This window comes from Podarcis filfolensis (assembly GCF_964270895.1).
Source record: "Podarcis filfolensis genome assembly, chromosome: 4".
NCBI classification, from domain to species: domain Eukaryota; kingdom Metazoa; phylum Chordata; class Lepidosauria; order Squamata; family Lacertidae; genus Podarcis; species Podarcis filfolensis.
The window spans coordinates 40431288-40450954 of record NC_139607.1 but is presented as its reverse complement, the minus strand read 5'-3'; the positions used below and the strand labels follow the sequence as shown (position 1 = coordinate 40450954).

Below are 19667 nucleotides of genomic sequence, written 5' to 3'. Positions count from 1 at the left end.
ACGTTGGTTTTCATTTATGCACTACTTTTTTGTAACTTGCATTGAGTCACTTTTCATTTTAAAAAGAGTACTGCAACTATTAAGTCCAATAAATAATATTTTTGAGGGAATATTTATGGAGACCTTTCGTAGGTGCTATAGGAGATACTGACATGCACACTGGTCTCTGGGGGTCTTGCATTCTACCCAGGACTTACTGGAGGGGTGAAACTTGGATTTCTCAAGAGATGAAACGGGAACACTTACTTTCATTAGGGTGGAATGTGCTTGCTGGAGGAAAGCCAACACATGCAAGGGATCATTCCAGGTGTCTCTTATATTAGGTACAGCACCAGATTGAGATTAATTAATATTATGCAGACTTGCATCATCCCTTGGCTGTCATGCCTGTTGCTTATCTTCATTACCCCATGTTCAGAACTAGCTTACACTACTTGCCACCTCTGATTGTTCAGGAGGAATGAAATGGGGGGAAACTCCTTTTACCTTGTCCAGTATCCAGAACCCCCACCCAGTATATATCTACAAAATAGGAATGGAGAACCTCAGGCCTGGCAGCCAAATGTGGCACCTCAGGCCACTCCATCAGACTCTCTGGACTTTCTCAGGCCACGCTCTCTCCCCTCAGGCCACAGCCTCACCCTGCCCCCACTTTATATCATTTTGCCTGAGTGGAATGTGTCCTTGAACTCTAAGAATGCCTCTGTTCTGCACGGATGGAAGAGAGAAAGGGGTGTGGGAGTGTGTGTAAAAACTAGCCAACTGAACAAAGCTAAAATTTACATTTTGCCTCTGGCACTACAACATGGATATGTGCCCCTCCCCCAAGAAGGTTGCTCAAAAGCTGAAAATGCTCCCTCATCCTTGCTATTAAATGTGCAGGTTCTGGGCTGGGTACCTTCAAACAGCTTACAGTTTTCCTGGATGTGAACATTAAGTTTGATTGAATGTGCACTGGGGAGTTGAGAAAAGAATCCACCTCTTTTCCACTCACTGTAATTTCCCCACAATTAAGTGTTCACCTTTGGTACTTTATAGCACTACAGCAAGAAGAAAATCTGAGGACTGTGGTGGTGGGAGGTATCAGTTTCTCCTTTCCCCATCTGAAACTTCACTGCTGTCTCCCTCACCCCCGTGACCTCTGAACACCATAACAAGACTTTTGATCTGGCATGACTGGAGCCCTGGAAAGGAGCACTGCACTATATGGAGGTTTCAGAAGGAGAGGAGAAAAGTACCATACTTCTGCCTTTCCCACTTGCTAGCAACTTCCCCTGCATCACACTATCCTGAGCCTATGGATTGGTAAATCTGCCAATTTCAGTTTCCCTCAATTTCTCATTTTTCTCATCTTAATTTCTACATATTTCACATTCATCAGCATTTTTATGTGAACTTCTTATAATATACACATTTTTGTTTGCACTTTTCCTCATAACAAATTTTTGAAAGACAAGTTCCCCTAATATGCATTTTTGTGTGTTATTTTCACTAATATATTTTTTAAAAAAACAACAACAACATGCACACTTTCTCCTATTATATACATTGGTGCACATCTTAATTAGCTAGAGGACCACAATGCAAAATTCAGAGAAGGACAATTTTTGAAGGATGGCTGCATTTCAGTTTGTGCATTGTTTCAGTGTGAATTAGGTAGGTTTGCCTTTAAATGGGAACTGAATTCAATTTCTTGTCCATCCTTACTGAACCTGAGCCCATTGATATTTCATAGCATAGAGTGGGGAAAGTTTTAATGTCCGTCCTCATCCTGCTCCCTACCTTCTGAAACATCCCACCCTATAGTCTCAGACAGCATGACAAAGCTCATGTTCCAGACTGGCTGGAGCTCCAGAACCACTCCTTTCAGAGGCTGGGGACACACTGCAACAAATTGTGGTAGGTTTCCACCTGTTTGTTTTAATACAAATGACCCCACACCTGTTTTCCGGGAAACAGTTTGCAAATTAGAAAAGGAAAGAGGGGGAAACTCATGCAAAACAACTTGAGCATCTGAATTTTCCTCCAGAAAGATAAGAGAGACAACAGAAAGAACACGAGGTTCTGTAAAGTGGTCTTGATCAATCTTCTAACAGTTTTATGGCAGCCTGAAGGATGGGGTTGCAGCATGTATTCTCCTACCCTAATCTTACCTCTGAAATGTTACAAGCTTTTAAGTGTCTTTGACCACTTTGAAGCTAACAGAGTCCTTGGGACAGATTAATTTGGATCAGAGGGAAACTTTCTCTGATGCTAGTTAATCATCCCCACCCAAAGACAGGTTGCACCTGGAAGACTTGCACAGTCTTAAGCATATCTACTCCAAAGTAAATCCCACTGCAGCCAATGACGAATTCCCAGCAAAATACGTGTATACAGGACTTCTGCATGGGTTTAAGAAAATTTAAGAAAATTGCAAACGGATCTATTAATGGGGAGAACTGATTTCAAGACTGGAAACTGATTCACCTATCCCTACATAGTAGAGAGGTAAAGAATCTACTACAATAAAAATAAATGAATCAGGTGTTAACTTCCCCACAGGTCCTGTCTAGCACAGGCATGGGGCTATTTGATAAGAGCCTCTCTCTTACTTAATGCCACCCATTCTTACTAACACCTGAAAAGTCAGTTTACTTGAAGTGCATTTAATTACATGAATAATTTCAGTCCCACCTTCCTGCCCCCAAATGGGCCCACCCATAATAGTTAAAATATCTAAAAACAATAACTGTATTAAGTGTCCAATTATATTAATGTCCATTGGAACCACTAAAAAAGCCTCTTCCACAAGAACACAAGCCAAATCAAAGTTACTCTCTCAAAGGTGTTTAAATAAAATGGCCTTAACTTGCTTCTGAAAGACCAGTAGTCTTTACTCTCTCATTAACCCCTCCCCAAAGAATGTTTAATTCCGTTTTTTGGTATACAAATATCAGTACAGTATAAAACAGTACATTACAAATAAAAATATGTATATAAAAATCCAAGTAGTGGTTACCTCATCAAATTTTTACTTTAGGTTCTGTTAAGGAGCTGCTTCTTCATAAAAATATGTTAATGCATAAAGGCCCTTTCTTCCCATTTTTGAAAATAATTAATTTTGTACAATGAAAGTGTAGATAGTATAGCTGTGGGGGTCTATGGGGATATTGAATGTGCCATTTTTTAATTTCAGTGTATCATTTTTATACCAATGTATCATGAAACTCAGGCAGCCACTATTTATTGGACAGCCACTACCTCTTGGGTCTAACATACCTCACCAGGTTGATTTCAGGATAAAGTGAGACCTCATTATACAGATCTCCTGGGGGGGGGGAAAGGAAGGATAAAAATGTGTTATCCCCCCTCCCCCAAAAAATATGTCATAGGAATACTGTCCCTGTTCAAAGCACCTTCTTTTCAGCGATGGTTTCGTACACATCCTTAAGGCACAATTGATTTCAGGCTGAATTTATGTACTTCAAAGTGCATATGCTTAATATCACAGCAGGGGAAAAGCTGAAGAAAGAGAATAGAGCTTGATAAAGAATAGTGCAGATGAGGAAGAAGGAATTATTAGGAAGCAACTAGGGATAGTAGGAACTGAAAAAAGAAGGTGGCTTGACAGAGGATACTTCCACATGCATTCATGTGCAGTATTTTTTAGATCATATTTTATGATTACTAGAGACTCTGTGTGTAACAATTGTCAGAGCGGTAGCCGTGTTCAGTCTATTTTCTTGATTTTGCTAAAGATAAGTCTTGTACTTTTTTCTTGTGTAATAATTTGCAGACTGGGATCCACTATATCAGAATCATAGGGTTTTATCTTCTTTCTCCACTAATACGCAGGCCATGGCAATTAAAAGTACCCTGTAAGATAATTCTACATAGAGCTTAAATTTACCCAAGATAAGCACAGTGATAATTCACAACAGCTGTAATTGGTGGGGACATTATCATGCTAGTTTTGCAGGAAACCATTGCTTCAATTCCAGCATAAAGCCACAAAATCAAACTTTGATAATAGAAAATGTATGTGTCCAGAGAAACATATGTATTCCATTGAACAGAAACATTTTGCTTCAATTTTGTACACATGCTTTTATGTGGCACATGCAGAGCATACTGTTCTGACATCTGCATGGAACCACTGGAAAAGATAGTGAAATTAAGATAAAGTGGGGGTTGGGGAGCAATTGCTCCCAAACTTTTTTGGGGAACTAAACAGAAAGGAATTCCACCCGTTTTACGAAACTCTCTCCCCAGCTTCCAAGGTGATCTGTTAGCAGGTTTTAGGTGTAACTGTTTTGTATATTGGTTTATTAAATATATATATATATTGCCCTGCATTTTCATAAATAATCTGTTACTCGTGCTAACAGAAAACGTATGTTTAAAACGTTGTTTTGCGAGAGGGTCGGCCCCGCCAGCTCCTGGCTCGCCTGGGCGGCACTGCGCGCGCTCTTCCTGCGCCCGCGCGGGCGTTTGCGCGCGCTCTGCGGAGCAGCAAGTGCACAGGAGCCGCCTGGCGTGGGCGTGGAGAGCGAGAGCACAGCCCCCCTCCGACTCCGAGCCGGGTCCGCAGCATGGTGGTAGCGGCGGAGGCGGTGGGTGAGCCGCCGCCCGCGCCCTCCGCCCCCTTGTCAGTGGGCTGCGAAGGGAGGACGCGAAGGCGGAGGGAAGCCCCCAGTGCCGCTGCCGGGCATGCGCGGCGCCCCAGGAACATGGCGGAGGCGGAGGCGGCGTGAATCCAAGCGACGGGGGCAGCAGCTGACAGACACGCGAGCCGCGTCGCCGGCGCGCCGAGGGGGCGCCGGGTCCCTTCCCTTCGGTGAGTGCCGGCCGGCCGGCGGCTCCCGGGCCCGAGGTTCTGCCTCGCGCCGGGGCTGCCGAGGAGCCTTGCGAGGGAGGAAAGGAGGCGAAGCCGGAGCCGCCGCCTCCTCCCCCTTTGCTGCCTCCTCCTCCTCTCCTCGCTGCGGCGTCTCACGGGTCCCGCACGCTGAAGCGCGGGCAGTGCAAGGGGAAGCGGCGGCGGCGGCCGTGGCGCAGCAGTTGCCGCCCGCCTTCCGGAGAGCGCGCGCGTGCAGAAAGGGACGCGGTTGGCTGCCCGGTGGGTGCCGGCCGCTCGCTCGCCCAGAAGCCCGCAAGGCGGGTTCGGCTGAGGAGGGAAGCGGCTCTCCCATCCCGCTGGCTCCAGTCGTGTCCCCCCCACCCACCGCTGCACACCGTTTGTGTCGCTGCGCCGTCCCTCTCCGTGCAGTTTGCCGCTGAGCGCGCGCGCTCTCTCTCTCCCTGTTGTTATTTTAGTTTTTGCCGCGTTCGGAGCGCGCGAGAGAGTTTTTATCTCCGCCGAAGCGGGACCTCTTCTCCTCCCCCCCCCCCCGCTCCCTCTTCCAAAACCTTTCACGTCCACCTTCCTTGCGATCAAAAGGCCGAGGGGAGGGGGAAATTGCATTCCTCTTGAGGGAGAGGCAGAGGAGGAGGAGGAGGTGGGAGATCTTGGAAGGGGAGCTAACCTTGTGTTTAGCCCGGGGCATGGCAGGTCTCTGTCTGTCTCTTTTTCCCTCCCGCTCCCTGGAAGGCCCCCTAGATTTCGGGGATGGGCGCTCCTGCTCTTGCGATCGTGTGGTTTCTCTCCTTCCCGCTCTTTTTGGCGGTTGACTTAAAAATAATAATAAGGAAACTGGGGAGCAGCCTGGCCGCCGGAGTTGAGCCTCCGCAGCTGGCGCGTTTGAATCCTACGCGCGTAGAAATCCAGAAACAAGGCGCACAGGCGTTTCAACTTGGAGCAGAAGTAGGGCAGAACTCAGAAGGGAGGATTGGCGCTTGCGGGGCTGGGGAAACATGGGAGGCGGCGGAGGAGGACACCTTTCCTGGGTTCACAGAACTGACCGCCCAGAGAACAAGCTAGGTCTCCTCCTTTTTTGGCGGCCCCCCCGCCCGTCGCCGTGCATTTTGGGCCGGAGTGTTCCGTGTGTGGTTTGGTATCGCTTTGCTGTATATTTGACAGGAGCGTGAGAGGACACACCTCCTTGGGCTGCAGCTTCCCGCAGGCGGAATGCTCTCCTCCCTTGTTCCTTCCTGAGTAGGAGGAGTAGGAGTGGCGCCTAAAATCCACTTGCTTCAGAACCGGCTGCAGGCAGCTCTCGATTGAAGGCAAGGCTTTCAGCCGGACAGATGAGGAGGAGTCCGTGTGCTTTGGGTGCCCCCCACACCGGCGAATCTTCCCCTGCTTAAGACGTTGCACTTGCTCTTGCCCTTTTCGACGGAGTTTTCCCGTAAGTCAGTAGGGCTTGGCCTAAAGTGCCTTGAGGACGGGTGGAGAGCAGTTCTGCAGAGCAGCACGCTGCTGCAATACTGCAAATTGTGTCTAGGAATACTTTGTTGACTTTGTTAACTTTAGATTCCGGTAAAAACAAGTGGTACTTCCTTTCCTAAACACACACTTGCTTGGAAAGTAAATCCCATTATATTTCCATCCCATGGGATCCCAGGGTGATTTTCCAAGATCATATGCTTCAGATGACAAGAATTGAGATGGATCCTATGCATGTGTACTGTGAGCTCTTAGTGAGTCTTAGTTGAAGTAAGTAAGGTAGCAGTCCTAAACAGACCTATTAGGGAATAAGCCCTAGTGAACACACAGAGACTAGCTTCTAAGCAAATATGCACAGAATTGCTCTGTAAGTGTGCTTGGTATTTTATTATTCATAATCTAAATGATCCATTTCAACAACATAATAAAAATGAAAAACAAAGAATCTAGAAGCTCTGAAAGTGCTTACGATGATGCCATGGTGAATATTGTTTTCATTGGAGATAATCAGATGTTGGAAGAATCTTAGGGAAATCCATGGGACTACTGCAGAGTAAACGGTTTGTAAAGTTAGAATACGGTTCTAATGTTAAAGTGTTTTTTTGACAGCAGCTACACTATGACAGTGTTTAATCAGTTAATCCTTACCACTTCCCTTTGAAATGCTGAACACAGATTTAGGAGAACACTTAAAGTGTATTGATAACCCAAGTGTGAAAGAACACACTGCTGTGATTATGTACTGTAAAAGCCATTATCCTGTACATAAGAACACAATCTAAAGAAATGTATGTTCTTAAGGGCCATTGATTGTAGGCGGATTGAGGATACTTAAATTTTCTGATGCTTGTGCCCAAGTATGTTGAAATAGGCGCTACAGGACTTTCATAAGTTTAGGATGGTGGTGCTAAGAGTGGATCATGTTCTGCAGAGTGATGTCTATAACTTTCAGGTTTTGTTTATGCTTTAGAATTTAAAAAAAGTTTAAAGTTAACTTTCAACTTTGATGCTGTGAGAAGAATATTTTATGAATTAGCCACTGCCCATGGTTTAGCAAATTGCAGTACAGATTGCAGCATGGTAGTAATTAAGTGGAACCTTACTTTATATAGCTGCATTTCATGCTTGGTTAAACTTTGGTAATAAAAAGAACTTTCATGTGTTTCTTTTCTAAATAGTTACATATTGTAGCCTAAAATATGTTAATTTCTTTCTTCCTGCCATTATATTTTCTTCAACATTGAATTTGTTGCCTATCAAATAATTTTTTAGTGATTCTTTAATTTTCATTATGAACAACAGCAAAATAAAAGCTTATATTAGTAATATATTTAAATGCTATGTAGTAATTTGGAGTAAAACACACCATGCTATATTTCTTTAAATGAAACATATGTATTTTGTAGAGCTTAGTATTTGTACTAACATTTAATGACTAGAGTTAACAGTATTTTAAAAAGTTAGGGTGGCAGTTAGCAACTATTATTTTGGCTCTTTTAACCAGATATTTTGCATTAAAAAATAATCCTCAATTTGAAGTGCTTTAGATTGGACAGCCTGCAGGTTGAAATGGAGGAAATAAAGGTTGAAATAAGCATCATGGAACTTATAGCTTGAATGATCACATTAGGTTAAGATATGTGCCTTTTACATGATTATGACATATTATTTGAATCTGCTACTGTGTTATAATTTGTGGGTCATTTTAATGAATTGCAATCAATTGTTATCTGGCAAGTAGTGCTATTGTGAAGGCAGCAATTAGTATTAAGGAGAAGTCACTGTAAACATACATAGAAACAACTAACTACAAATGTTGTACTGGCCAGCAAGTTGTCTTATTCCCCCTAGTCATGGTTGCTCTGATATAAAGCTCGGCAAACACTGGATGCACAAATGGTCAGCCAGCGTGATTCAGAGATAGTTGTTTGCACATAATGAACTACAGCAGTCGGGTTTCCCTTGTCAGCAGGATTTCCTGGAGCGAGGCTGTAGGTGGAAGTAGATGCTATTTTTCTTCATTTAGGGTGCAATTGAACTCCACTTACCTGGGGTTAAGCTTCAGTGAGCTTGAGGGGACTTCTGTGTAGATATGTAAAGGACCGCACTGTTATTGTCTATTATGCAAGTGTGTGAGACACCAAACTTTCTTATATATGCATGGTTTGTTTGCACCGAACTTATACCAGGCATTAAGGTTTCCAGTTATTTCACATGGGGGTCATTTACATAGTTAAGGAACGTGATGTTACTGTTCCTCAAGGACTGATTCATACATTATAATTGGATAATTTCTCTCTCCATCCCCTTCTGTAAATAGTCCTCAATTGACTATTGCAGCAGTAACCCCAGTGAGAAGGAAAGTTTATTTCAGTACGGTTGTATCCAATGTTAACCATACTCAGAGCAGACGCATTAAAGGATATGGCTAATTTAGGTTTGTTAATTTCAGTGGCTCTGCTCTGACAATAACTTTAGTTATAACCCATATACTTTATATATTCAAGACCAAGCTGGAAATTTCCCAAAATTAGGAGGGGGAAGAACTCATTGGAAGTAAGATTGAATATTACTGTAATAATACATAAAACAACTAGTTATTGGGTCTAGATAATGAAAGTCTCCAAGAGTTTTTAAGCCCGTGTTCACCTGAAGGTAGCAAGTTTACAATGAAATGCAAGGATGCTTTTAATACTAAACAGCTTTGCCCTATATATTTTGATTCAAGTGGGCAGGGCAGGTTTCAGTCTTTATTTTATGTATTGCATTTAAAATAGCTGCCCCATAACATGAGTTCTTTGGGTGGTTCATGGAGTACAGTAGGGCTTCTCAGTAGGAATAAGTTACTCTAGACAACAAGTTACTTTCTCCCTTTACATGCATTTGCAAGAAATAAAGAGGCTTCATCTGCTCTGCTTTCCATCATACACTTAAATACTGTAGTTTCTGACTGAGGCTGGAAAATCAAAGCCCTAGGCATCACATACAGATGAATAATTCCCAGAGGTTTTCCCGTGCAAGCCCTATTGAAAGAAATTGGAATCTGCACTCATTTTGATGGGACTTGTGGAAGTGGGTTGTTGTTTTTTTTTTTGAAGGCTGTGCATTAGGACATTTCTGGCTCTGGTTCCTCAAGCTCAGAAATTTCTTTGAGAAATACATTCCACTTTTTCTCTTTGATGTCATGAGCAAATAAACCATTGAAGTTTGAAGTCTTCATTGAATTATGGGTTTTTTTAAAAAAAACTTTAAAAAAACTTCTGATGTGTTTTTAACCAAATAAAGACACACGAATCTTTTCTCCTTGCCATACAAGTCAACCTTTCTTTTGATTTTTCCTTGATCAGTGTACCTAGATTAAATTGCATATTGAGTTGCTGACTGCAACAAATATTTCAGCATGGCATTGTGTAGTAAAGCATTATAGCGGTAAAAGAACAGGTGCTAAAGTACCTTCTAATTTTAAAAAGTGGTTATGTTTCAGAAATAAAAATTTGCTTTCACATATTGGCAGTAAAATTGTGCCAGTAATTTCTGAATTGTATCATTAGTGTAAATAATATTTATGCTTACAAAATGGTTTCAGATTCTGTTACTTGTGCTTTTGGTTAAACCATGGGTGTGACCTATTGAGAGAGAGTTGGGCTGTTTAGGGAGGAAAAGCAAGATATAAATTGAATAAATAATAGCCATCTTGAGTGAAGCTCTCATGAATGTAGTCTCCTGTAAAATAATGCTTGGACACATGGAAAATTCAACAAGAGAATCCCAAAATCTTGTACAAATCACTTGCCACGTAATCCAACTAAATACATTTAATTTCCATTTATCTCAATGGGAGATTTCAACTCTTCCACTGAAATCAGTGGGAATAAAATGCTTAAATGCTGGTAGCTTAGATATTTATAACTTCTGAGACTGTTTCGCTGTTAAGAATAAGATTAAAATCCCATTATGTAATTAAATCTTTAAATGATAACAGATTCTTTATAATGACAACATGCAGTATTTTTTTTTTTTGAAAAAGCTACACCAATACTTTGAAATATTATATTCCATTGTTGCATAGGATAGCCAGTGGATTTGCATTCAGGTCACTGCACTATGTATAGCAGCTCTGCAATACCAGTGACTTACAGACAGGAATCAGTGCCGTTTCACATTCGTCACAAAATAAACTAAATCAAAATCTACAGAAATACGTCTGAATTGTTTTGCATGCAGAAACAGTGTTGATTAAGTATGATGTGTAAGGTTGGATTCAGCTGGTGATTACTGTATTTCCAAATGCCTTTTCCAACAAGTTTACTCCATAACCGTTCAATAAGCACCTATGTTTTGTTCTCAAAAGTTTGTTTTTTTAACATGGTTACTTTTGTTGTTTGCCTCAGTAATTGGTTTCCCCTTTCTTCCAAAATCATTTGGATAGTTTGTATAGGAAGTTTAGCCTCTTTTTAAAAACATTATTTTGAGGTTTGCTGTTTTGTAGAGTGGTCCTATGTTAGGTATTTGATCTTTATAACCCATACCAAAGCAAAATATCAAATTGGTGGCAGTCCTATACATGGTTAAGAGGGAGAATTTTGTTTAGTTGGTTGTGCCTTATGGTTCTTCAACATAGCCTTCATTATTTTAAAAGTTCTCTTCCACTTTTTGTCAGTGACACAAAGTAGTGCAGTGGTACCTCGGGTTGCATATGCTTCAGGTTACATACGCTTCAGGTTACAGACTCCGCTAACCCAGAAATAATCCCTCGGGTTAAGAACTTTGCTTCAGGATGAGAATAGAAATCGTGCGGGTGGCGGCAGGAGGCCCCATGAGCTAAAGTGGTGCTTCAGGTTAAGAACAGTTTCAGGTTAAGAACGGACCTCCGGAACGAATTAAGTACTTAATCCGAGGTACCACTGTATTTATTAAAAGTAATAAAGCATCTTTTATGGGTAGTGCTGCTGCTGGTGGTTATTATTATTAAATTAATATATAAACAATCTGTACAAACCTACAATTAAAACACTAAATAAATCATATTCATATCATGGGAGGCCTTGCATCTTCTAAAAACAATGAAATAAGGTATTTTGGGTGTTTCTTCAGGAAAGGAGTTCCACAGTCATAGGGCACCAACAGAACATTTCTCTGTATCACATGCTTACAAATTTCACTTCCTCATGAAATGACACATAGACATTCTGCTGGCATCTTAAGGAACATGTGTGCACAGAGATGCTGAATATGTGGGGCCTGCACTGTTTAGGAATTTTCTCTTGGGGAGAATTATTAGTTGCTGAAATAGGTATGGTAATGCAGGAGTTGCTTAGTTTGAGGCCTATGTTTCTCTTTCTCTCCCACACACCCCACCCTGCTTCCAAGGAGCTCAGGGCAGCGCAATGGGAGCTGTCTCTCTCGTTATTGCAACCTTGTTCCGTACAGCCTAACCTTCCTTGCAGCCGTTCAGTGAACTTGATTCCACAGCAGGAATTCAAGCAGCCATTCTCTGGTGCAGGTTTTGCATACTTTCCATTTTGCCACACTACATGGATGGTCGTTTAGACCAGTGGTGGGGAACCTGTTGAGCTCTAGCTCCTTTTGGTTGCAGTCAGTATGCCAACAGTCAGGGGTGATGGGAGTTGTAGTCCATCAACATCTGGAAGGCCACAAGTTCCTCATCCTAGATTTATTGTGTGGGTAGAGTTGGCTGTCCTATATAACTAAAAAGTATTTTTTTCATTAGCTCCCAGGGCTCTGAACCCAAGTTATAAACACAAAATTCAAAGGAGCTTACAGTGTCAATGGAAGATGATCATTGAGCTGTCGGTGCTGCTTTTGAGCATATATTTAATCCAATGCAGAATTGGCATTCTGAAATTTTAGCTCCAGGGGCTGATATCCCATTAATGGTTGCGTTGCGCTTGTACTTCAGTTCAGCCACACTTGTGTGACTCCAGCTCCTCCATCACTCCAGAGCAAATGCCACGCTGGCTGCAGCTGATGGGATTTGGAGTCCACTTCTTTAAAGTGCCTCTCAAGTGGATTATTTGCTTATACCCACAGTGCATGATTAATCACTTTCACTTACCAATGGAAGAGAGAACCCATTTTTGATAGATTAAATGTCACTGTTGATGAACTAAGTGAAAGATTGATCACGTACATTTAAAGGAAAACAAGATACAGCTTGGATATGTTCATCAGTCACATTATTAATCTTGCACCGAATAAGCATTAGTTCTTGTAAACTGTTAAAAGTCAATGGCTTGTGATGGTAAATGTGTGAATATGCTGGTGTAAGAGGTTGGAGTTTTAAAGACAATTTATTTAAGGTGCTGACTTGATACTTCATTGGTGAAAAAAGTGCAGGCATTTATATATTTCTGTGTTTGTGTGTATGCATGCATGTATATCTGTCTGTCTGTCTTACCAGAATGTAACAAGGCAGAGCTGATTCATTACAGTTGTGTAACTGCAAACCTGAAGGACTTTGGATAAATTAATAGTAGTCTGAAAAGCAAGTCTCAAACTTCCTTCTTACTGCAACAACATTTTCTAAAGTCTATTTTGAAATATAATTAGGAAGGGAGTTAGAACTTAGATTCAAAACAACACTTAATACAGTTGGAATGACCTCTTTTGAAATTAATTCCTTAGCTTAAGCCATACTTTCAAACTGATAGTATTTCACCATTTATTCTCACTTCTGGGCAGTATCCAAGTGGCTCCTATATTGTAAACTTGCACTGAGTCAGGAAGGCGAGGGTAGCAGTACCATGAATAGTAGTTTTAAGTGTGCAGTGGATATTGTGTTGAAATGTAACTATGAACTAATAGTAATGATGAAGAGACTGTATTTCTGCACTGAATCCAGCGGGCAGTTTCACACATTCCCCACCCCCCACTGTAGAGATCAATCCCCATGTATACACTGGTCATGGTATACATGACAGTTCAGATACCTTTTGGCCGTGCTGTACATACATTAGGAAGCCAGTGTATGTGTCCATAAATGAAAACTGGACTTCTCAAACCTGCAGCGGAATTTCATAAGCCACATAACAGTATCTTGGGGCCAGGGAGGGCTGCATATCAACAACCCCACTTAAGGACTGCAGTTGCTATGTTAGCAGGGAGTCTTCTCTCCAAAGCTGCACAGACTTCGGAAACTCTGGAATTCTTTTTATGTTTCTAGCAGGGACTCCAGTGGCTAAGAGGGATGATTATCACTGCTGGGTTGGAATCTTTATTATGGGAGCAAGTGCAATCTGGTGGCAACAAAAAAAGATAAAAAAACCCACAGACTGTTTAAAGTAGCCTGGACATAAAGTGAGGCCACTGGGACTAAGCATCACCTTTCATAGTTTATTGCTGGCAGAGAAGAGTTAGCTTAGGAATGTGTTTGACTTCAGCAGCTATTTGTGATGTTCCATTTAAGCGGATTTTCATTTCTTCTGCTTATTGGATACGATAGACGCATGAAATGTGTTATGTGTTTTTTACGTTTTACAGTACTCTTCATAGCACCCTGTAGCACGTGAAGCAATTTGTAGGCTCAAATTGTACGTGCAAGCATTTTTCAGTTTTTGTTAGCTGTGTAAAATGTCACAGAATGGGTTCAGACAGAATAATCCCAGGGAATTACATTGTTTGTGTAATGAGGCAATTGCCAGCTTAGTATTTTATTGTTTGATTTATTGCAGTTTTTGTAGACAGCTTTTCAACTTTAATGGTTCTCAGTCAGAGTGTTATATAAATTGCAGGTGATAATTTTCCTAAAATCCGTAACTATAAGTTAGCACCATCATGAAAAGCAAGTAATTTGGCAAATGCTGGCATAGTGCTACGAAATATAATAAATTAAAGTAATGCTATAATATCCATCTCTGTTTTCAATTTCTCTGGTTAGTAGATGAATATTTCATAAAAATTAATATGTTCAGGATTCAGTTTTTAAATTAATTATGGTGTAAACTTAAATTATAATGAGATATACAAAGGCATGTGTCAATTTATTCTGTTATATACAACATCTGTTTTTGTAATATCATTTATGGATACAATTTTTAAATGGTTGTTTTAATAAATACAACATGCTTCTAATAATCCACAGACAGTATAGATTACTATTAATTTGGCATACGTCAATATCTGAAATACTGAATTCTGGCCAGATGAAGCAAGGATTCAATATGGAATGAACGGCTGCAATTGGAAATAAAAATCTGTTTTCCTTCCTGCTGTTTGGATCTTTGTCTTACACCTTAACATCAAAACCAAATGCAGGATAGTAATCTGATAAGTGCTATTGTTTTTTTATCCCCTCATGTTTATCATTTCCCGGTTCAGAGATGGGTATATAATGTATATAAAAGGCATGAGAGATTATTGCCATTAATCAAGGTTGCACATCTCAGGAAGGCAGGGGCAATAAATGACAACATAATTTAAGTTGAGGCACAGATGAGGGAACTAGTAGACTTAACGACTAGTTAAATTTGTGCCTTGTATATTTGTGGAGTGAGCGAAAACATCAACTTTATAGTTTCATTACTGCCAGACACACTGTTGAAAGTGATCTGATAACAGCAGTGGCAATATTTATGAATGTGAGTTGTAAAGTGTGTGCACTCGGGTACAAAAACTGTAGCAATGAAATAGATTTCTGTTTACTATTATGTGCTGCCACAATTAAAATTTTAATGCTAATAAAACCTCCTGTTTTAATGAATTCTAATGAATTTGGTTTTCCTAGTTAGTTATTACTGGTCATAGGATGTCTGCAATGCTTGGGAAACAGTATCATCAAGTGGTATTTTGCTTGACAAACGAATTAGAAACAATAGGTAAAGGTAAAGGTACCCCTGCCCGTATGGGCCAGTCGTGTCCAACTCTAGGGTTGTGCGCCCATCTCACTTAAGAGGCCGAGGGCCAGCGCTGTCCGGAGACACTTCTGGGTCACGTGGCCAGCGTGACGAAGCTGCTCTGGCGAGCCAGCACCAGCGCAGCACACGGAAACGCCGTTTACCTTCCCGCTATAAAGCGGTACCTATTTATCTACTTGCACTTAGGGGTGCTTTCGAACTGCTAGGTGAGCAGGAGCTGGGACTGAACGACGGGAGCTCACCCCGCCGCGGGGATTCAAACCGCCGACCATACGATCGGCAAGTCCTAGGCACTGAGGTTTTACCCACAGCGCCACCCGCGTCCCTTAGAAACAATAGCATGACCTTTAATAAAATGGTTTAAACAGAATGGGTTATCTAAACTTAAGGTTCAAGCTTCATGAACTATAGCGCAGAAAATTCTGTAGCATTTGTTTCCAGGTGACTTGGAGCTAAGGTGTAACGTTTATCTTCCATCTTCCTTCTTGACTGGGTTAAAAAGGCATTGCCTGTTTATATTCCGCTTCCACTGTGTAAAAGTTATTTACATATTATTTTGCATTTGGCCTCACCTGCTGTGTTACTGCTCCACAGGAAGCAGCTGTGTTGAAAAAAGCGTGGATGGACATGTTCTTATTGTGAAAAAGGAGGACCAAACATTTTACCATGGGGAAAACAGCAGCTAAAGGTAAAGTTCTTGAAACAAAGCAACAATGTAAATGAGGGCCTGCAGTTTTCAGGGGGGAAGAGGCCCCCAAGAGACCTAATAAGATGGGGGGTGGACTAGGAAAGATCTCACAGCTTGGAAATATAACTCCCCACAGTCAACTCACTAATCTCGTGACAGAGTGGAATACATTTCTGCAGGGTATTTTATGATATTTATTTTATGGTCCTTTTCCCTTTTCGTTTTGTGGTCCCATAAGTATATGGTTATATGATTGCAGCCTTTTGATTTAACATACGTATTTCTCTCTAATTTAGTATGTTCACTATTGCTGTATTGCTGTGATGGAGTTTTCTAACCTTTTATATTGGGGATAGATTAAAATGTCTGGGCCATATAAAGTGGTTTCCCCTCCAGATAGCTGAGCATGTATGCTTGGTCCCATTGTTGCACTGCTGTAGGTCAAAACACTTCCAACACTTGGGAGAGAGTTTACAGAGCTCCACAGGGAACACACCGCGGTTGTAGTCAATTACATAGCACACTGAAAATGCTTACGCCCTTCCAAATTATGGAGAATTCCTGATTTGGCTAGAAGGCAGCAACTACCATGCTGGGCCAGGTTAGATATTTATTGCTCCCCAACTTTGATCTGTGACCAGCCTAATACAACAAGCATAACAAGATTGCCATCTTCCTTCACATAGGAGCCAACTCCTAGGGGCCGAGGTCCCTTCAGCTCCCCCAATAAAATATTTGAGGGGCTGGGGGGCCCCCAAAGTTGATGGGCATTGCAATTCAAATTGGTGTGCCCTGTCATGTGATGGATTATGTGGGGCACGGCATACCTGGGATGCCCCCCCAATATTGAAGTTGGCACCCCTGTTCCTTGACCTTCAGTATCTGGCAGCCATTGTTCAACTTTTCCTTGAAGCATCTACATGGTCTTACAGTTATGCTGGTAGTTGTCAGAGCAACCCATGGCAATACATTCTACAGATAACTGTATGAAACGGGGTACTTTGTCTTGGAAGGGAATGTTTGTTTTTAAACCTATGTGTCACATTTAGTTTCCTCCAATCGCTTAGTTTTTACAGTATACTGTACGTTTCCCTGATTTTTAACTCTAATCATTACAGGAGATGCACAGTTACTCTTAGAGAAATAACTAAATAAATCCCACTGAGTCCATTTGGGTTTCTGTCTTAATAAATGTGTTTAACATTGCAGGATTGGTTGCACTGCCATTTCCTGCACGTATATGCCTGAAGCAGGGGTGGGTAGCCTTGATTGGCACAAGGGCCACGTTTTGGGTCAGCCACCCATTTGCAACACATTGCAGTGCAAACACACCCTCAGTAAGGAAGGACTAGACAAGTATACATGAAACATGTATTACTACCCTGCGGGGTGGAGAGACAGACTCAGCAGACATGCTGCATCAGACTCACACATTCAACAGAGCTTTTGCTCTCTAAGGAAGCACTGATGTAGAAGGGCCTCTTACCCCAGCACTGTTCTGGGGAGCAGAGGAGGAAACCAGCCTCGTTTGCAAAGAGGCCCTTTTCCCTCTTGTGTGGCAGAATTGTTGGGATTCTTAGAAGAATGGTGCCGTGCCAGAGGGAGAAGGGGACCTTTTGCAAAGGTTGAAAAGACATTCCCAGACTAAACATGATGACCAGGGGGAGAAATTGAAACCTCACCAGTGCAACAATGAGGACCAACAGTACCACCTGCTGCTTGGCAAATACATACATACATATACGTACGTGTGTGTGTCCGTCTGTCCGTCCCCTATTTATTTACTCATTCATTCAAAGTACTTAAATTCTTTTTAGGGCAGAGCTCTTTCAGGGGGCTTTAAAAAGATAATTAGTTCCAAATAATCTAGCTTTGTATACATAGCAGTGGTTCTCAGCTGGAACTATATCCATGCACAATGGAGGGATGCATGGGGTACCTCAGCCCGGGGCAGTTTATTCTGCAAAATTATGTGAAAAATACTGTGTTTTATGTCCTTTTTCTTTTGCTTTAGATTCTAAGACTATTAAAAGAGAAAAACATGGGAAGAGTTGTCTGTCAAGCAACCAACTGTTAAATAATGGTATGTATTGCAAATGTAAATATTATGAATTATTTTTAAAATAAATAAATGGGGTTTAACCTCTGCTCGTTCACATATCTCTCCCATCACCTCCTGCCTCACCCGATTAGCCTCTCCACCTGTGCAAGGTGCCTCCTTCCTGATTTTTGGACAGTTACAGCTACCTCCTGCAGTGTAGTCCATGCTGTTCAGGAGGTCTCCCAGTCATCTTGGGATCTTTTAAGAAGGCTGCTGCGTGTCAGGGAGAAGGAGACCAGAAAGATCCTTGCTCTAGTGGCCCTGCCATAACCTTTAGGGTTTTGAAATGGGTAGGGCACTTTATTTTCTTAGGGACTTCACTCCAGGGCCTGGCACCAAAATGGGGACACGCTGTTATGCACACTTAACCCAGACACACAACCTTAATACATAATAATAATAATGATAATAATAATAAATTTATTATTTATATTCCGCCCATCTGGCTAGGCTTCCCCAGCCACAAACGCAGATAAGCATAGTCAACTCTGCCTGCCCAGGTATGCTTTTCTTCTTATCCTTTTTAATGAAATAGAGGTGTATAAATTTTTTTTTATAAATAAGTGAGTTGCTTCCTGTTCTCCTAGCTGAACCCTTTGCCTGGGTTTGCTGGTATCTTTGCTCTTGGGTTCAAGAAAGATTTTAGGGTAGGTAATGTTGCTAAAATAAACCAAAGGGAGAAACTGAAACTTGGTTAGGTAGACTGAGGGAGTTAAAACAAAAGGCAGTTTTTTTTGGTTGAAAATGAAGGAATTAAAGAAGGACTTTTAAAAGTGACTAGCTCTGCTCAAGATGGGCCTTCCTCACCCTGATTGTGCAAGACTTTTAACATTTCAAGGAAATAATGGGCGGAATACATGAGTGAAACACAGGAGACGTGTGCCACATAAAGAGTGGTAGAAATCCAGTACAAGCTAATGTCAGAACATGAGATGCAGGAGTCCCACTGCTGCATCACTTGTGGCAGCCTCCGGGAGGGTTTCTGCTATTAGCCAGGACCTCTTGAGTTTTATTAGCAATTATAAAGCAGCCCTTCCCCCAACCTGGCAGCCTCCAGGTTGCTTTAGACTACATGCATCAAAGCAGTGTTCGAAACCCCCATTGTTCTAGGCGCATTTTGCGACGGGGAATTTCATTAGCACGAGCAGTTTCTGAGCTTTGGGTGCAGTACTGTGCCTAAGATTTCAGATTAAAACCTCAGAGTGGAAGGAAAGGAGGACCCTTTTCTGCCTCCCCACTTCCAGCTACTCTCTGAAGACTAGAGAAGAGACCCTCTTAAGAATATTAGGGGGGTGGGCAGGGGAAGGAATGAACATAATATTTTAGCTGCAGTTCATTCATTTTCAGCTCTGAATTCTTGTTATAAAAAAGCACGCCTAGACATTCCGTTGTTGCGCCTATAACGTAAGTTTAAGGTGTCATTTAGCTCCTAGCTGTCATATCTCAGTTTCTAACACTGCATCAAAGTACTACTGCTATCAGCTGATGGGAATTGTTGAAAACATCTGGAGGGCACCAGGTTGTAGATTATCCTAACAAAGCCACTAGATGGCAGCATAGAATCATTTTTTTCAGTGGCTTAATTTTTGTATTTGGAGTGGAAGCTCCTATGAAGGCATGGAGAATGTGCACAGATTAGCAGTGTAAGGTGGGATCTGGACGTGTAATCCCAATATATGTCTGTTGACTGATCAGCGTATG

The 19667-nt window shown here is 41.7% G+C and overlaps 1 protein-coding gene across 1 annotated transcript in view; it reads left to right on the top strand.

The window, feature by feature from the left end:
- The first annotated feature begins 13437 nt into the window (after positions 1 to 13437).
- SCML2 (Scm polycomb group protein like 2) overlaps positions 13438 to 19667 on the top strand; it is a 35154-nt gene continuing 28924 nt past the window's right edge. The window contains exons 1-3 of the mRNA XM_083612297.1: positions 13438 to 15138; positions 15517 to 15865; positions 17880 to 17948. Coding sequence (XP_083468423.1) covers positions 15844 to 15865; positions 17880 to 17948 — 91 coding nt within the window. The 5' untranslated portion in view covers positions 13438 to 15138; positions 15517 to 15843. The remainder of the gene's footprint in view (positions 15139 to 15516; positions 15866 to 17879; positions 17949 to 19667) is intronic.